General features: G+C 40.5%; 1 protein-coding gene across 2 annotated transcripts in view; it reads left to right on the forward strand.

Annotated features, from left to right (window-relative positions):
* The window catches only part of LAMA3 (laminin subunit alpha 3), a 172275-nt gene extending 167471 nt beyond the window's left edge, over positions 1-4804 (forward strand). The window contains exons 76-78 of one of the 2 annotated variants that reach the window (XM_089517180.1): positions 376-469; positions 1974-2093; positions 3451-4804. In XM_089517180.1, coding sequence (XP_089373306.1) covers positions 376-469; positions 1974-2093; positions 3451-3596 — 360 coding nt within the window. In that variant the 3' untranslated portion in view covers positions 3597-4804. The remainder of the gene's footprint in view (positions 1-375; positions 470-1973; positions 2094-3450) is intronic. The other variant, XM_089517179.1, reaches the window with a different exon arrangement.
* The last annotated feature ends 15175 nt before the right edge of the window (positions 4805-19979 follow it).

The following is a 19979-nucleotide window of genomic DNA, read 5'->3' on the forward strand; positions in this document are numbered from 1 at the left end:
GAGGACCTAGCGTCCATACCGGCCTCACCCCAGCACGTGACGGGGGCGTAAAGATGGCAAAACCCTATACACACGGGTGCTGCCATCTTTACATGCTGGACGCATTGCGTCCGCACGTGTTGCCCCGGAAATGATGCTGCAAATGCGCCCCTTGCGCTTTGCGGCGCCTCTTCCAGGGCCTGAGAAGGAGCGCGATTTCCGTGCTCCTTCTCGGCAGCATCCGGGAGCCGTGCCGTTTAAAGGCTGCGGCTCCCGGATGGTGCAAGCAGCGGCGGCAGCAGACCACCGCAATCCAGCGGTCTGCCTTAGTTTTTATTTTTATTCTCTTCATTATTTGTGTGTGTGTGTGTAAATTAAAAAGTCTGTTCTTCACAGCTCACTGTCTCTGGAAATAATGGCGCTGGAGAGTTCTTGACATCACTCACACCTCAGCAATCTCTGTGTGATGGGAAATGGCATTCCATAGCAGGTACTGTGCAATCTCATTCACCAGGTCCTGTGCAATCTCATTTTAAAACAGGAGAAACGATCAAACATCACAGAGTTCCCCAAAAGTGTGCCTTATGCTTCGTAAAAAGCCTGTTTCTGAGGACATTATCACATGAGGCTTTTAAACTGAAATTAAAGCTAGAAAATAGCATTTTGCCATACCTATCACACAGTGTTGTCTCTCTCTCTATCTCATTGCTGCTTTGCTTTTAAAGTTTAGAGCATCCCCTTTTCATTGATGGGAAAACCTATCAATAAGCTCCCAGTGTTGCAGTCATGCCACCAGTGAAACCTGGCTGGTTTCATACCCAGTATCTGTTGCATCAGACCATTGCCCATAATGCACTGCTGGCTGACTTCACCTACTGTACATGTTGCATCAGACTTCCCATGATGCACAGCTCACCAAATGCTGACTGATGCACCTGCCACTTGAACTGTAGTAATCTTTGCTCCAGTTACACCTAGTGGCCACATCCATGTCATTTTCAGACCAGTGTGGCACATGGTCCTGACAATACTGGCCTAGCAGCACCTTTGCTGCTGAAACGTGATTTTGGAAGGAAGTACTATATTTTTCACTGGAGAAATAAGGCAAGGAGTGCCTGGCCATTCATAGTTTGTCCTCACTCACCTCATCCAATGGGAGCTAAATAGAGAATGAGGAGGATTTATAGAATCATAGGGTTGGAAGAGACCACAAGGGCCATCCAGTCCAAACCCTTGCCATGTAAGAATACACAATCTAAGCATTCCTGACAGCTGGTCAACCAGCCTCTGTTTAAAAACCTCCAAAGGAGGAGACTCCGCTACACTCTGAGGCAGCATATTCCACTGTCAAACAGCCCTTATCATCAGGAAGATAGATATTGGAATAAAAGAGCTAGCGAGAGAAAGAGTAAGCACCTGGCTAATATGCATAGCTATTGTGATGGCTTATTGCCTCCAAGAATATTAAGTACTGCATTTGCCCAGAAAAATAATTTTTGACTTGTGGAGAGTTGTGTGGCTACCCATGGTTGCTGCAATGAGACTGCAACTCCATCAGCCCTAGGTGCCATAGACAGTAGAACAGAATGCTGGGCACTGTAGTTCAGCAATATCTGTTGGGCAAAACAACTCTCACGTCTGGCTTAGGCTGCATTTGCACTAAAAAAATAATCCATCATTTTAACTGCCATGGTTCAATGCTATGGAATTATGGGATTTGTAGTTTGATTTAGCACCAGAGCTCTCTGACAGAGAAGGCTAAATGTCTCACAAAACTACAAATCTCAGAATTCCATAGCATTGAGACATGGCAGTTAAAGTAATGTCAGACTCGATTATTTCTGCAGTACAGATGCAGCTTTAGAATCATAGTGGATAAAAAATCTTCAGATTGCCAAAGATAAAGGAGGAGAGTGAAAATCCTTTATTTAGCTGAAGTCAGTCAGTTTTCTGGGTGGGAGGTGGAATTGACTGATTCATCTGATTCTTTACAGTAACTCAGAAGAAAAACACTGTGCATCTTGATGTGGATACAATGAGTAATTACACTACTGGACCATCAACTGTACTTTCCACCAACCATGCTCAACCACTTTACTTTGGGAGAGTTCCAGGTAGGCGGGCTTGTTATTTGCTAATTTTTCATGCATTAGTTAGTATTTTATTTTGTTTCGAACAAGTTCCTGATGAGCGTGACAGCCTTCTGAAAAAAATTGCACTGAGTCAAAAGAAAGCTGATTTGTCAACTCACTTTTTATGTAGAAATCTAGACTTTCCACTGTGGGCCAAATTAGATGATGTGTTCATTTGATGAATGCAGTCAAAGAGCATGCTTTTAATTAGAGATAAAGATGGGGGGGGAGCAACAGAATGATTATAGGGAGTCATAATATAACCCTCTTCCATCACAGCCTCTATTTGCATCAGGAGGAAAACCTCCATTAGCACAAATGGAAGCAAGTAACAGGCGGAGGGGGACAATATTTTCTAGAACCACTGTGAGGTAGGAAAAGGGGTAATTTCTCACTCTCTATCCCCTTTGGTTTTTGCTAGGATTTCTCTGTTGCTCCTTATTTACATTTTGGAAAACATGAATATGAATTGCATTCACACAATTGATATCCCATCTAGTTTGGCTCTTATTCACTAACGCTTTGCTGTTCAGGTCATTCAATAATATTCCAGATTGTGGAAGATTCTGGAGGAAATTCTTACAGCCAGCATTCTTGTGCTTTAAATCCCCCCCCCCCCCCCCACTAATAGGAGAAACAGATACTATGCATTTCAATATTTGGAGATGAGCACAGATTATCTGTCAGTCAGTTACCAAGATATAGGTGAGGGAGCATCTTTGCAAAATTTAGATGGAAAATGCAGATTTAGGTTCCATCTCACAGGCATGCCTTACATATAGGCATCTATAGCAGTGTGCATAGACCTCCTTGACCAAGCAACATGGCTGAGCAAGTGCACTGGTGCCTAGGACATGATGCTAACCTGCATATTCTTGAGATGTTCAGTCTTCATGTCAATACCAAACATCTGAGCAGAGCTAATACTGAATGCATGGTTACATTTCTTCTGGATGTAAGAAGGCACAGCTAATATTGTCCCTTATGTATTGTTCTGTTCTACACAAGGAAAAAAGGCAGGGTCCATTTATTGTGCATATAAGAGGGAAGGATGTGTGCATGAATAAAGATGCTCCCATAAATAATAGGATCACAGAGAACCTATTTAAAATGTTAAGGTTGCTTTCAAATAATGGATATATTCAAAATAATTTTAGTAGCTAAAAGGAAAAGACCTGAGATTTCTTATAAGGGGGAATATAAATCTTATGTTTTAGGCAACTTTCCCATGACAAAGAAATAGTGAATTATGTATCTCAGAAACAGAATTTGGTTTTTTACAATTATATATCAACCTTCTAACATGTATTTAGCCTATCTTTATTCTTTCTCTTTACAGTGAACTTGGAAACAGCATGGCTTCCTGTTCAGGATATGTTTCTTGGATGTCTGAAGGATGTTAAAATCAATGACAAACCTGTCTTAATAAGCAAAATTTCAGACATTCATGGTGTTGTCAGCTTGCAAGGGTGCCCTGTTAATTAACCATTTCACATGTATCTTCTCAGGGTAAAATCTCCTAATGTACTGTATGAAATGCCACAATATGGTTTTATTTCTTCTCATCTCTTTGTAATTCTTGCCATTTATGTACACAAGGTTTAAAGATGTATATTTTTTTCCAGAAATATAGACTTTGTTGCCATTGTTAGATGCTTTATGAAATAATTTCCTTTTTTCTTTGTACCGCTCATTTTGTATGATAGAGCCATGTGAAATACAGAAGGGTCTTGTATATAATATTATCTGGTGAAATTCTGCTCAGTTACAGTGATATACAACCAGAGCAATTGCATTGACATAACAGCCAAGCCCTGAGGCTCTTGACATGGCAAGAATACCCAAATTGGAACTATAAAAATGTTTGAATTGGAAGAAGCATCTGACCTGTAGACAGAATTTTATGAAAATAGAAAATGATGTTGGGGCAATGAACCACTTCTTTTATACTGACATGTGCATAATTGACAGAAATAATATAAAATCAGTATGAAGCACTTTAAAAAGAGTGAAATCCCAGGGGTCACAGTTCAAAGATTTCTAAGACCAAATAAATGCAACTTGTTTTTAAACAATTCTATACACTTATTGGACCCTCACACAGCAAGATTTTTATCAGCTTTTCATCAGCTTTAATCAAAAAGCTTGACTGGTTAAGGAAAATGAGTTTAGACCCACTATATCTCTGTTCAGAAGATGTAATATGCATGAGTTGTTCCTGAATCATAACAGAAGAACAAATGGTACATTGCTTGTTTTGATTCTTTTACTGTCTCAGCCTGATTGCAAGACCTGCAATCAGAATTTTTAAAAAATACAACAAGTCTGCTTAAAGAATTATTTAACAGTTTATCTTGTAATTTTTTTCAGGGTTTCCTTCCTTTTGTTGCCTTACACTGAAAAAATTTACTTTAGAAACACCAGTCCAGAAACATCTCACAGAAGCAAGTAATTACGATGTACCCATTACTGATTTTTTAAACTGCTCACTATGACATTCAACGAACTGGCTCAATAACTCTGTGGTCAACCATTTTATACTAGTCTAGTGTCATTAAAGCATTGCTGAACACTGGCACAATCCCCAAAGAAGGAAGACATCAATAAAAATATAAGAAGACATAATGGCCACTATTATCCCTCTGAGTCCATGACAACATTTTCTTACTTATGTGGGGGAGGTTGTCTTTGCATTTGTGGTTGGAAGCATGATGCTCAGGATCCTGTTAAATGCTTATAGGTGAGTCTTATAACAGTGTATCAGTACAATTACTGGAAAGATTAATGTTAGCATAAGAAGGTTCTTGGCCCAGACTGAAACTCTTAAAAATAAGCTTATCTAGTTACAAGTAAGGTTAAGATTCTAATAGCCTTTCTACTAGCAAGCCTATTCTCTCATGTTTCTTGTGGAGAATACATTGTGCAGGAGATATTCCTAATCAATTGTATCGATAGTTTACTTCCATAGAAATTAAACATATTTGAAAGTTACCTCTCAAAAATCACAAAATATGGAGGAACAATATTTCCTCTACTTTGGGCTTTCACTCTAAATGTATATATGTGTATTTTGTACAAATCTCACAGGCTGTATGCAGTCTTCCAGGGTCTTTTTGTGGCCCATCAAAGCCTTGTGCAGACCCCCATGAACTTCATGCATACACACACACACCAAAACTGGGGGTTGAACATAGCTCAGAATTAGATATGGTGGACCACAAAAAACCCTCAGGAGAAAAAAAAACAGAAGGAAAAAAACCCTTGCAAGAATCAGCTGAAAGCAAAAAGAGAAGTAACACCTGTTGCCATTTATCCTTATTTTCATGGAGAAGTGCAGCCGACTGTGGGGGCCCTTGTACTCCACAAAGTTGCCCACTCCTGAACAATGTCTCACTCCAGAATATGACAATAATGGTCATATGAAAAATGCAGCAACTTTTCCAGTGGCTGTATTTATTGTATTTATTATTTTCTTGTTATTGGCATAAAGACGCTCTTCACCAATAACGCATCAACCAGCTACCTAATAGCATATATATAACTTTGATTATATACCCTATATACTTGACTATAAGTTGAGAAATCTATGCCCCAAAATTGTCCCTAAAATTTTGGGTAGACTAATATAAGTGTCAATACATCAGTAGTGCTTAGAAAGTCCTAAAGCAAGCGAACATGATGCCCCAATCTCCATTGAACACCAATTCCTTCCCCCTCCGGTCTGTTTTGCAAGCCTTTTCTTCCTATCGGAAAAACTCCCTATTTAAATCCACTTGCTTCTCTCTCTCAACCATTTTGGAAACCCTGGCTTCCTAGGGAAAACATTTCCATTTAAATCACTTGCTTCTTTCTCTGCTCTGTTTTGTAAGCCCTGGCTTCCTATGGGGAAAAAACCTCTCCATTTATATCCACTTGCTTCTCTCTCTGGTCCCTTTTGCAAGACCGGGCTTCCTATCAAAAGAACTTTCCATTTAAAACCATATCTCCAGTCCCTTTTGTAAGACCTTGCTTTCTATGGAAAAAACTCTCAATTTAAAACCATTTGCTTCTGTCTCCAGTCCATTTTGCAAGACCTGGCTTCCTATGGAAACAACTCTCCATTTAAATCCACTTGCTTCCTTTCTCAATCTGATGTTAAAACCTCTCCTCCAGCACCTGGGAATCCATTGGGAGAGGTCCAGAGAAGGAGAAGGAGGGACGGGAGTGGTATTTCCCCCTTTCCATCCTTCCTTATAGCCCCTTAAGCTTTACCCTTGACGTATGCACAGGTCATATCAAAATCCAGGATTTTGACCCTGAAACCTTCCCTCAACTTATACATGAGGTCAACTTGTACACGAGTATATAGGGTAGTCTTCTTTATGTTGGAAATCACATGCAAGTTTGTAGACAGAAAATAATTATACTTTGCCCTGTAGTTTGGATTACAGAGCGTACTGTTCACACATCATGTCTTTATTCTCCCAGTACTTTCCAAAGTGTTGGCATTTGTTTATTTAATTTATATATCAATTTTCCAGTAGAAATAGCAGCCAAGGCAGCTGATTTCACTAATATATAAAACAAGATACAACGTAAGTGAAAAAAATGAATTAAAACATTAAAAGTTATTCAATTAATTAAAATGCACATAAGTAAAAAAGGAATTGAATTGAAGACCCCAGACCTGTTGCATAAAAACATATTTGCCTGTCAGCAGAAGATGGACTGTGCCCGGCCTCACTTGACAGGAACCTCTGGAGCCAAGGAGCAGCCTGGCCCTCTGTCACAATTACCTCCCATATGCTTCTCTGATCATGGCAGGACACAACATATTTTCATAATGCATATACACAATGGTGGTAGATAGGAAACATGAACTAATAGTGAAACAGTGGTAACCTACCATTTTTTTCTGTGCTTTCTAACTCTCCCTGTTCTTGATTTCTATAATACACAAAGAAGCATCTGGTTCCTAAAATAGGGAAACCAAGTGGAAGTGTGTTATCCAAGGTTCTGAATTTTATTATCCCAAGTAGGTTCAGCAACTTGAATAGCCTTTTTATAGCTGGACTAAAATCCAGACAGGATACATAGCCCTCAGTGACATCATAGCCTCCAGCCCCTGCTAATGGACCATTAAAATAGTGCTTAATTGCAGCTGCAACTACAGTGGGCCCTTGTTATCCACTGGGGTTTGGTTCCAAGATCCCCCGTGGATAACAAAATCCGTGGATGCTCAAGTCCCATTAAATACAATGGCATGGTAAAATGGTGTGCCTTATATAAAATAGAAAATCAAGGTTTGCTATTTGAAATTTATACTTTTTTGGAATATTTCCAAGCCATAGATGCTTGAATCCGTGGATTAAAAAGTCTGTGGATAAGGGGGGGGGGGGCAACTGTAGTAATTATCTAGCCTAGTATTTTTTTTTAAAAAAAAAGTCTTTACTTCTGTATTTTGCTACTTCTGTTTGTAAAAACAGATGAAGCACAAGGCTTCTCCACAGTCTACAAGAAACCAGAGCTAGTTGACAAACCACTTTGATAACATAGCTGGAACACACTGCAGAAATAAACCAGTTTGAGACTGCTTTAACTGCCCTGGCTCAGTGCTAGAGAACTGTGGTTTATTGGGGCACCAGAGCTCTCTGACAGAGAACTCTAAATGTCTCACAAAACCATAGTCCCCAGAATCCCCTAGCACTGAGCCAGGGCAGTTAAAGAGGTCTCAACTAGATTAGCTTAGTAGTGTTTATTTCATAGCATGAATGAGATCTAGGAAAATTAGAAATGCATATAGGGTTTTGCCATAGTGAGTCATCATAGTAGCACAGCTGTGCCACATACTGCTGCCACATAAGGGAAGGTGACAAGGAGACAAGGACTTTGGGCACTCCAGCTGTTTTAGACTTCGACACCCAAAAGCCCCAGTCATCATGTCCAGCAATAAGCAATTATAGGAACTGTAGTCTGAAATATCTGGAGGACAAAAGGTTCCTCACCCTACCATAAGAGATCTTTGTTTAATTTAGATTGAAATTTTGGCACGAGAGACCTACACCTGCTGGACAATGCTGCCAAGTGATGATCTGATGAGCATCTGGCTCTTTAAGCTATGTAATTTAGTGATGGATGCCATATTATTATAATCCTCTCTGAGCCCCTGGCAAAAAGCAACTTTCGAATCTAAACAGGTGCTTATATGGGATGACATGCTGCTAATGTAGCTGTTTTAATAGCATCATCATGAGAGCTGCTCGACTAATCTGGTGAAGACAACTTTGCATGACAGTTCAGTGACACTGACAAGAAATGCTGTTAATAGTGTCTGCACATTCTTTAAGCTTTATTGTTAGTCAACCATATTAAAGGAAGCATGTCTTATTTCCATTCCTGAGTACCACATCCTCCCTTTCATCTTTCTCTGAATACAGTATATTATTATTATTATTTGTACAAATGTAGCATGTTGACAACCTGCCTCTTTTAGTAATTGCATTGATCCAGTAATTCATGACAATGAAAGGCCTGGCAGGGGTGAAAAGAACAATGCAAACTCACAGGCATTTGACAAAGTTTGCCTACCAAATGTACATCTCTCTTTCAACAGCTTGATGATATTGTCTTTAAAAGGTATATCTTCCAGATTGTTTAACACAGTTCTCTTTGGCTCTTCCTCTTAGAATAAGTACCTGGACCAGTACAGTGACAGGTGGTGCAGGGGAGGGTACTCTTTTGATGGCCTCCATGGTCAGGGACCGGGAGGCTGTGGCGCGTTACAGATGGGCCCATGAGGCGCCGTCATCATGTGCGAGGGGTGGTGCTTCCTGACGCACCTTGCCCCTTGCGTGTAATGACTACGTCAAAATGGCGCCGCCACATACAGATGGGCGCCGCCATTTTGACGTAGCGGACACTCTGCATCCGCAGCGCGGCGGAAGTAATGCTGTGACTGCGCGCTTTGGCACTTGCGGCATCTCTTCCAGGCTGCAGGAAAATCGCGCTCCTTCTTTGCAGCGTCCGGGAACCGCGCCGTTTGGCTGCTGCAGTTCCCGGACGCTGCAACCGGCGGCGGTGCGAGACTGCCCCTTCTGGGCCGTCTATAACGCGCCTGAGTATGGGGCGTGGGGTACCTGAACATGGCACATGGTGGAGCTAAGATGGTAGGCTGTTTAAGGTAGCTACCCTCCCATGTGCCTCTTTGGACCATTGCAGTGTTGCCCACCCTCCTACCCTCAGTGCAGTGTGTGTTTACGGGTAGCTTTGAGGCCCTTTACCTGGCTTTTTTATTTTTATTTTGCCTGCCCCTTACTGTATCTGAGGGTTACTGATGATTGGTTTGAGGTGATATCTTGAAATAGGCTACCATTTGGCAGGTGATGGTGGTGGCATCAGCGTACATCCTTGGCACTCTTTTGGTGAAGGGTAGGGCACTGGAATGGCTTCTACAGGTCTTGTAAACCAGGGGGCAAGGAAGGAGGCTACCATTGAAGCTGACCTAGGGGTTATAAAGTCCTGAAAGAGAGTGTAGTGGTTTGAGCATTGGCCTAGGATACTGGAGACCAGGGTTTGATTCCCAGCTTGGCCAGAAAACCCACTGGGTGACATTAGTCAAATTATACTCTCTCAGCCTCAGGGGAAGGCAATGGCAAATCTCCTCTGAACAAATCTTGCCAAGAAAAACCCATTATAGGGTTACCATAAATTGGAAATGACTTGCTGGCACACATCTCACGCAAGATTCTTCTGAATTATGCCACTGGGGCTGTTGCTTCCATCGCACTCTCTTCCCAGGGTTACCAGATATCCTCCTGTTTCAGGACATGTCCTCCATTTCAATCTTATGTCCAGGAGGAATTTCAAAATGTCCTCCATTTGGAGCATGACTAAGAAGCATGAATTTATATTTAAATGAGTGTTGTCAGCTTTTGCTTGGTAATGTTCTACGTTTTTTCTTGAATGTCCTACAATTTGCGGCGCCTTGTCCTCCTTTGCATTTAGGACATCTGGTCACCCTGCCTCTCCCCCCCCCAGCCTTCCTACTATCTGCCCTACCCAGCATGCCTTTTGGTTTTTTTATTTTTATTTTTTCCACACACGTTTGGAGCTCTGCTCCTGCAGGTTATGTTTGAAAGTAAAAGGTATAAATAAATAAATAAATAATCAATCAATCAATCGGGGTGCTTGGGAATGATGAAGGGAGAGGGCACAGGGGAGAGAAGGAGACACCGACATCATGTGACTGTCAATCTTGCAGCTATCATGGCAGTGACATTTTGGAAGAGGGACATGTGTCACTGAAAGGTCATTGATGGGTTTCCCTGTCAATTAAAAGGGACACAGCAGCTACTGGTTGGGGACAGAGCAGTCAGTTTCAGAGACCTTGTTGCCTCTGAATAAGTATCACCAAATCAGCTTTTTTCTGGTCTAATGGTTTTAAAGTGGTGCGTAGTAATCCGCTAAGAGGTTCTAACTATTGTAAAATGGGAGGAGATCTCACTCTAAGCTGGCCATTTGTCCTGGCCTCCCCAAATTAATTTCAAAGTGTGTTCAGGAACTAATTAAACCAGAATATAACCATAAATTTTAAGTAGTTACAGTAGGTGCAAGCAAGAAAAATCCCCACTTGCCTATTATTTCCTATAAGGTGTTTAATGTTAAAAAAAAAAAAAAGTATCTAAAACTTTGATTCCCAAACCCTGAGTAAAAATTAGGGGTATGTAACAAAAGATCTAAAGCAGTGAGTACCAAACTCTGGCCTTCCAGGTGTTTTGGACTTCAGCTCCCCAAATCAAAAACCATTACCAAGATGGCTGAGACTTCTGGGAGCTGAAGTACAAAACACCCAGAGGACCAGAGTTTGGAAATCACTGATCCAAAAGATGAAGCAAAGGAAAATGATGACAAAAAATTTACAAAATTCCAGCAGGCATAACTGTTAATGTTCACACTAAAGCCTAAATGGATGACATTAGAAGGGGTTGGTGCTTAGTGCTCCCTGGACAGACTAAGCATTTGTCCCCCCCCCCCCAGTCTACTCAGAGACAGGAGATTACTGATACTCTCTCTCTCTCTCTCTCTCTCTCTCTCTCTCTCTCTCTCTCTCTCTCTCTCTCTCTCTCTGTGTGTGTGTGTGTGTGTGTGTAGTATTAACATTGACCCATGGATAAGTTGACTCAGTTTTTGGAGGTCAATTTTTTGACCAAAATTTCAAGTCTTATACATGAGTATATACAGTAAGTAATGATAACAACTGAGCTAAAGCACTGTATTGTAGCCACGTGCATTTGAATAACAAATACTTGTGAATGGTTTCATTTTCTTCTGTTCAATAAGTTCATTTATACATACACACATTTTGTGATTGTTATGCTGAGATTGGGTTATTGATAAGGTTAGGCACAATGGTGTCTGTAGTGGTGAGATAAGAGACCACCTGAGATAAGACACTTGTTGGAGCATGTTAGACAATGGCAGCAGATGTACAACTGCGATTGCTATCTTTAGTAACTAATGTGGGGATTGGAAAGGGATCCATACAAAAAAGAGTCACAACAGTGATTGTTAGAAGAGGTAAGAGCAGCTATTTAAGCTGGGTGTTCAGAGAAGGTTACAGCAGTTTAGAAGAGGTCAGAAATGGGTTGTCATGTGTGATGACAGTGGTGGGACATGCAGAGTTACCCATACAATCCACAAACTACTGCTCTTCCCTTCTACATATTCAGTACATAGCAAATGCCATGAAAGAAAGAGATAAAGCACTGGAGGTGACATTGCTGGGCTCCAAACAGAGGCAATGGAACTTGATTCTTTTAGAAACTTGCTGCATGCATCCAGTTCTTCAAGTTCAGTGCCATTTTATTATCAGCACAGAAAATTATCACACTGCCTCCTAATTCCACTTAGTTCCATCATCTCGCAGACTCATGCCTGCTGCCAGGAGCCCCCAAGTAATTTATAGTCATTGACTAAATAATCAAAGATCACGAGGTTTCCAGCTACCTCCCCCACTTTAACATGTAGCTTTGCTTTGGATGGTCAGCATGATGTCTCCTGCACTATAGCATGCATTTTATTGCCTGCCTCTCCTGTGCCAAGGAAAGGGTAAGGCTAAGGCTACCTGGCCTCAGAGAGTACAGATACAAAAGCGAGGGTGGGTGGCAGGTGTTTCTTCAGTGTTTTCTCACTGAATATTTTCCTTGTGGACACAACCTTAAATTGTTTGAATATTAAGCTCTCTGTTTAATTACAACACCCATTGGTAAACATCTCATTAGGTCATGCCAGGGCAGGGCTAAGTGGAGGAGGCCTCCTTTCATGAGGAAGGGGAAGAGGAAAACCCATGTACTAAACCCCAGTCAGAGCCAGAGGTTGCTGGTAGCCCTGCCTTGGAAGTGGAACATGGACCATTAACTCATGTGGATCCTGAAGAGAAGGCAGAGATACTGAACCCATATGAATGTCAGAGATTAAAATGGTGGCGGCAAAAGAGCAGGACTTGCAGCGGTGTTCTTTAAAAAGGACAAGTGGGCTAATGAGCCTGGCTGTGCTGATTTACAGCTGGCTATAAATTAGCACAGCCAAGGCCATTTCTTTTGGTGCAAGGCAACAGATCTACTATCTCTGCTTGGCTGTCGTTTTGCAAAGGGGAAAGCAAGCCATACGAGGGTCAAATGGAGGAGATCCATAATCATAGACACTTTTGTTTTTTGAGCTTTGGATTATTCGTCTCTTCCCTTCAGTGACTTCCTGCTTCTCTTATGACCCTTCTTGGACTGCTTTTTGCACTCAGATCCTGGACTGCATTGGCCATACCATTTTACCCTGGTATGGCTTGGTTTCCTCTTTGCTTGCTCTCCTGAGTCACTGGTATGTCCTCCAGGTCACTTACCAAGTGAAACAAGATTTGCAACGAAAGGTCCCCAGGACACTTAGGAGGTATCACTCTAACCCTTAATAGGGGCTGTTCTGGTTCCTTGGGCCATCTGGATGGAGTTTCTGGGACCACTAAAAAGAGTTCTGTTACCTAAGGCAGATGAAAAGATGATACACACCCCAATTCTGGTACCAAAATGAAATCAACTGGCAGCTGAATTTTACTACAAGGCTGGTGTTACAACAGAATTCTCCATTGTAACCAAGGGCTGTGTAGTTTAGTAAGGGCTGCATACATATTTCTGATTTTCAACCAAAGTTCCCCAGGACACTTAGCAGGTATCACTCTAACCCTTAATAGAGGCTGTTCTGGTTCCTCGGGCCATATGGATGGAGTTTATGGGACCACTAGAAAGAGGCTGTTTAAACCCTTTCCTTTTAGCAGTTTTCTCCCCAAACACACCCTGCATCTGAACACTTTTCTCTTGAAAAGAAAAAAAAGTGTTCATGTATGTAAGAAAACAGTTGGAAGATCTTCAGCAGACAGACACCCAGGTAAGGCCTAAGTCATCCTTTTTCATGTTCATTCCCAATACTGATCTCATATACCTATCTTCCCTTGAAAAAAAACACCACCTGAATATCAAAAGACTTTAGTGACATGCAACCCAGGTCTAATCTGCACTGTAGAAATTGTGCAGTTTTACACTGCTTTAACTGCCATGGCTCAATGCTATAGAATTATGGGATTTACAGTTTTGTGAAATGCTTAGCCTTCTCTGCCAGAGACCTCTGGTGCCACAACAAACTACAAATCACAGGATTCCACAGCATTGAGCCATGGCAGTTAAAGCAGTGTCAAGCTGCATTAATTCTTCAGTGCAGATTAGATCCTAGTTTCCAGTGTCTGAGCATGAAGAAGGTCTGTAACTAAAGCTTTCCTAAGATTTTAACAGTCACAACACAGCTGTTGTCTGTGGATAATGTTCACACTTGAATGTTCATGAAAATTATTATGCTTGAATGCACACACTTCATACATTTAACTGAGGAAGAATCTTTCACAGTTTGGGTTTACAAAGGGAAATGAAGGCTTGCATCAATCCCTCCCCTAAATTATACACCATGCTTAGTTATTTTCCTAAACATATGCAAGAAAACGTTTCACACTCAAAAATGCTATTTCCCAGAGGTTATCTGTAAGAGAAATATTTTAAAAAAAACATTCTCATCAATAAAAGGGGGGTCTCTTTCTACAGTCAAAGACATGTGGATATAATATATTAGGGCCCAACTAGTCAGCATGAAACAGGAAGTCCAGGAGCAGTATTTGTAGTAGTTTTATTTATTTAGTTAAGAACTGCTTCATTGGAGGAACTGTGTATGCATTTGTGCATGTAGGAGAGAAAGAGAATGACCATTGACTCCCCTTCTTCCCATGGTGTTTTCTCAAATGAAATTCTTCCCAGCCTTAGAAGCTTCATAAGTCACATTTATCTCAGGGTGACCAGACATCCTCCTTTTCCTAGACATGCCCTACATTTCAGCTTTCTGTCCAGGAGGAATTCCAAAATGTCCTTCATTTTGAGCATGACTAAGAAGCATTTATTTATTTTTATATCAGTGTTTTTAGTTTTTATTTGGTAATGTCCTACAGTTTTCTTGAATGTCCTACATTCTATGGTGCCTTGCCCTTCTATGCGGTTGTGACATTGCGTCACCTTGCATTTACGTATACCTCACTCCATCAATGAATACTCCATCCATTGTGAAGCAGACAGAAGTTATGTGCTAGAGTTTGTATGTGAGAGAGAGATGTTTGAAAGGGACATCGGGGAAAGTAGAATGGGAAAAGGTTAACCACACATCCCACCTCCCATTGCTATTTGCCTGATTAAATGATAGACCCATGCAGCTGCATGCAGCTGAAATAAATACATAATGTACATTCTAATTATAGAAATCCAGTGCCACATTTGTAATTTGTTCTAAATAAATTTTAGGGTTATTCTCTAGCTTTCGTGAAAGGACAGGCACCTACTCCTTCTGAAAGAAACCCAAATCAGTTTGTTTTTGGTTGGTCTGCAAGTGAAGCCCAGAGCGACTAAAAACAGTAACTCCAACAGTCATTGAGGTCAGTGAGGGGCTAAAAGGGAGATTTAAATGAAAGGTGACAAGAGTGTTGTCCAAGGCACAGTCCTCAAGAATATACTTTGTTCAAAAATGAGAATTAAGAATTAAAGCTCAACAACTTACAAGAAAGTCAAGAAGAAACAGACCATCATTCAGTGGCAGCCTCCCCACCTTCCAACTCCTTGATCATGAAAAAGGCAGACTTGTGACAATCCTATGCCAGGCTCTTAGAAGGGTCCCTGCTGTTTTAAAAAAAATTGTGCATTTGCTTGCATACTGTATATCAGGAGGTGTGAAGTGTGGCCCTCCGGAGATTGTTAGACTGCAACTGCCATAGTTCCTCAACATTGGCTATGCTGGCTAGGGCTGATGAGATTTGCAGTCTAACAATATCTGGAAGGCTACATTTGTCCCACCCTGACCTATAAGAGTTTCTGTCATGCCTAAATGTATGAGGATGATCTCACCTGTTAAAGGAGTTTCACAGACTTGTCATAGCTCACACTTAACATTGATGGTGTCCAGTGTGAACTTGTTTTTGGCCAAGGAAATATTTCAAAAATTTGGATTGATTTAGGTACAGTTGGGTAAGCTTTTTGTAAAAAAAAATATTTTTTTTTATTAGCACAGAGAACACATACAAAAATAGGTAATATTCAAAGACATAGCCATGGTAGTCTGTAGAATCCTTTGAGACTAACTGAAAGAAAGAAGTCTCAAGGTGCTAAAAATAGGTAATATTGCCTTATCACATAGTGGGAAAGTATTAGAACAAAACAACAACATTATAACTGAAACTGTGGTTTCAGGTACAGTTCAATACATGCTTACACTGAAAGTGCAGATCTTTAATGCTGACACACTTAAGCTAGACAGGAAGATGATTTGCCCCTGCCTACAGAAGCAGTGATGCATGAAAATGACCATTTCCCAATTTTCTGACATATTTCTTTAATAATTTGCTCTTGCTATCTTATCTTTTGGGAACAGTACGTCAAGAGAACATTTTCCTTTTCTGAGAAAAAGGTTGGTTGAGGGGATTTTTAGCTGACAAATGGCAAAAGAGAAAGGAAGTAGAAAACAACACAGCTTTCCCATTCACCACTACATTTTTAAGGCTGCTTTTTAATTAAAATAGCAATGACATACAATTTCCTTTCCCATCAAGTTTGGTTTGAGTTGGCTGAAGATGAGTTGGCTGAAGATGGGGTTGTGAGGCAGGAATAATGGCTGGGTTGCCTGTTTTGCCTGCTTCCCAATATATTATGTGTATCTATCTCAGTAAACAAATTATGCAGATATTATGAAGTCATTGTGATTCTTCAATGGTCATTCTTCCAAAGGAAATTTAATCTTTCAGATCCAATCCTGAAATGCAATACTCAAGAAACAGTCACCACTTAACTAGATGCACAGGCTCTAGGTGTGCATGTTTTGTCTGTTGAAGGGTGCATAGCCACACTGCAGAATTAACACAGTCTGACACCACTTTAACTGCCATGACTCTGTCCTACAGAACCCTGCTATTTGTAATGTGGTGAGATATTCAGCCTAGTCTGTCAGAGAGCAATGGTGCCTCACCAAACTACAACTTCCAGGATTCTGTAGGATAGAGCCATGACAAAGTGGTGTCAAACTACTTAATTCAGCAGTGTGGCTGCAATTTGTCCATTGTTGCTCAGGTTGATATTGATCAGAGTAGGCACACCCCAAGGTTCAGAGGGTCATATTTGACTTTTCTGCATTGGTGATCAGCACCTGTTGGGATGCTTTGATTGAGATTTCCTGCATGGCAGGGGGTAGGACTGGATGGCCCTTGTGGTCTCTTCCAACTCTATAATTCTAAGTCACTTCTGCGGATGGGGCTGGTGAGTGATCAGCTATTGTTTCATTGTTGAGACGCATGAAACAGTACCAAAATGCTATGAGTGAGAGAGAGATTATATATGGGGAATTGGAGGGTCTGGTGGTCCAAATGAACAAAAGCCACATAGGAGGCTACCTCTGATGAAGAAGACTAGAGCCCTGACAATGAGCTCTAGTCAGATTAGTCCTGATTTTGCATGAAAAGATTAGGTGTGTCACTCTGTTAGTATCATGTTTGGTCAAAAACTGTTCACAAATGGGCAAAAAATACAAAAGCATTTGTTTGAAAGGTATCTGAAGTAGCTGACAGATTAGATCCAGAACCTCACTCTATTATTTGTTTCTGTCCATTAGATAACACACCGAGTTTGTTGACTGTGCGATCATGTGCCTTTGTATAGAATGACTGAGAGCCAAACACTTTAAATTATAGTATAGCTTTATGCACACAAGTTACTCAGTGGCAGAACCAGCCCTGCCATTAGGCTGAATGAGGCAGTCACCTCAAGCACCAGGGTTGCAGTGTAATTAAAAGTCATTAAAAAGTTAGTTCAAGGATGAGGAATCGTTGATCTTTCAGTAGTTTTAGACTTCAATTCCCAAAATGAATGGTGCGTGACAAATGAAAAAGAGATTTTGAGAACTGTAATCTAAAACATCTGGAAGACTAGCAACTTTCCATCACTGTCTTATTTACCACTGTATTTCTACTATCACAGAGAAAGGGAAAGATACTTGAGGGATTTCTGCCTCACATGACAAAATGCTATGTACTTTGTCTTAGTGGGAAGAGACAACATTTTCAGGAAGCAAGGTGATCCAGGTTGCCCTGCTAAATGAGGGTTTCAATCAGTGTTGCCAATTTCTGGGGAATTCCCTGGAATCTGGGGAATTTAATTAATTTCTTTCTGGGGATTTTGACTGAATGATAATGATAAATATTGGGGAAATCTGGGGATTTTAGATTTTGGTAAAACATTCCGGGGAATGTCTTTGAGGCTTGTTGGCAACACTGGTTTGAATCCTCAGATTGCCTCACTCCTAATCCAACATTACTAATCATTCATCCCTCAATTACACTGGGCCTCCTGGCACACTTACTCAAGGATGCGATGTTGTGGCTCTTCAAAAATGCCTGGATTGTATCTCCTAAAATGCCTTACATTTGCTATGATGCTTGGGGCTGATGGAAATTCCTGTCCAACAACATTTGGAAGTCTGCAGCTCCTCAAACCCATCCCATCATCCCCATCCCACAGGCTAACTCTTTGCTTTAATGTCCCCTTGCCATAAATGATACAGAGATATGACCATATGCTGTTGCATCAATATGACTGCATACCCAAGTGCATGTGAAAATCATAGCATAGTTGCTGTTGTTTAAACACAGGTAATCAGAAGGCTCAACAAGAATCTACACAAGTGATGATCCGAGGGTGGCAGATTGGGATGTAGAACTGGCCAGTTAAACCATTTAAATAATAATGCTTTGTCACACACGTTTACAAGAAAACGCCACCAAATTCAATAGACTTTTGTCACATTGCAGCTGAAATGAAATTCAGTCTCTGGAATGGTGTTATAGGTCTGGTATTATTTTAATTCATTTAAGAAATAAGCTACTCTGGAAATGTCAATATGATACAAACTAGTTAATTAAAGAGTAGAACCTTTGCTTGGATTTCCATTAAAAGGATAGCCCTTAAAGCTATATGCTTGGGATGCATTTATGCATAAAAAGCAAAACAAATACTGTTTTCAGGTTTCTTTATGTTGTACTTCACAAAGCAATTTAGGTACATGGAGATCTGATGTTTTAAGAATATTCACTTATCTAACCAGAGGAACTTTATATTCAGAATATGCATCCAGAATAATAATGATATTTCATTTTATTCTCATTTTCTCTCTCCCCAATACTGTCTTGTTACTGAATTTTGCCTCTTGCTGCACTTTTTAATATTTTATGAGTAAAACAACTTCTTTTTAAAGAATATATGCCCACTGGCTACTAGCCTAAAAAGAACACAAGCTATTTTTTATCTGGGATACCTCATGTGGTTGTAATTTGTGAGGCATAACCAGCTTGGACTATATTCCACTGAGTTCAGTGAGTTCTTTAGGGACTGAAAGACTCTAGTATCTCTTGATTTCATTATTTTGTTATTTCATTATCATGCCTTTCAACCTCCTCTTTGCACGACTGTAATGATTCAGAAATAATTCTGTTCATAAGTAGTACTGTTTATAAGCAATTACTGCAATGGAAGAAAACATCATTGTGTGCTGACCTCTTGATTCAAGAACAGAACACAGGGACAAAAAATTGCACAAGAAAAGTTATCATTCATACATCTCAAAAATAACTTTTCTCCCTCTCATATTTTCTGGTTTCCTTCCAAAATCCAGAATGCAATTCGACTAAGGCAGAGGGAGCATACAAAGGCACAGCAAATAGGATAGCATTAGTGCTTAAACCAAACAGACCTGTCCTGACTCCAATAAGCATGTGGATATACATGGTAATAGGGACTGGTCTGCTGTCCTTGGTACTGGGAAATGTTCCATACAATAGACATAGTATTTTTGTTTTATTTTATTTTACATTTAGAATCATAGAATCATAGAGTTGGAAGAGACTGACTTTCTGACTTGTGGCGAGCATAAAGCAAACTTATCATGGGGTTTTCTTGCCAAGAGTTGTTCAGTTTTGCCATTGCCTTCCTCTGCAGCTGAGAGCATGTGACTTGCCTAAAGTCATCCAGTGGGTTTCATGGCCAAGCTGGAAATCAAACCTTAGTCTCCAGGGTCAAACACTCAAACCAGTAAGTCACACTATCTCTCAGAGGTTGCCTCTATCTATATGTAATTCATACCCAGATTTGAGGGCATCCATGGATGCTCAAGTCCCATTCAATATAATGACATAGCAAAATGGTGTCCTTTATAAAAAATGAAAAATCAGGATTTGATATTTGAAATTTATATTTTTTTTATGCTTGAATCCGTGTA

The sequence above is a fragment of the Sceloporus occidentalis genome, unplaced genomic scaffold, assembly GCF_023333645.1.
Source record: "Sceloporus occidentalis isolate IW3139 unplaced genomic scaffold, rSceOcc1.0.p SCAF_3, whole genome shotgun sequence".
NCBI lineage: Eukaryota > Metazoa > Chordata > Lepidosauria > Squamata > Phrynosomatidae > Sceloporus > Sceloporus occidentalis.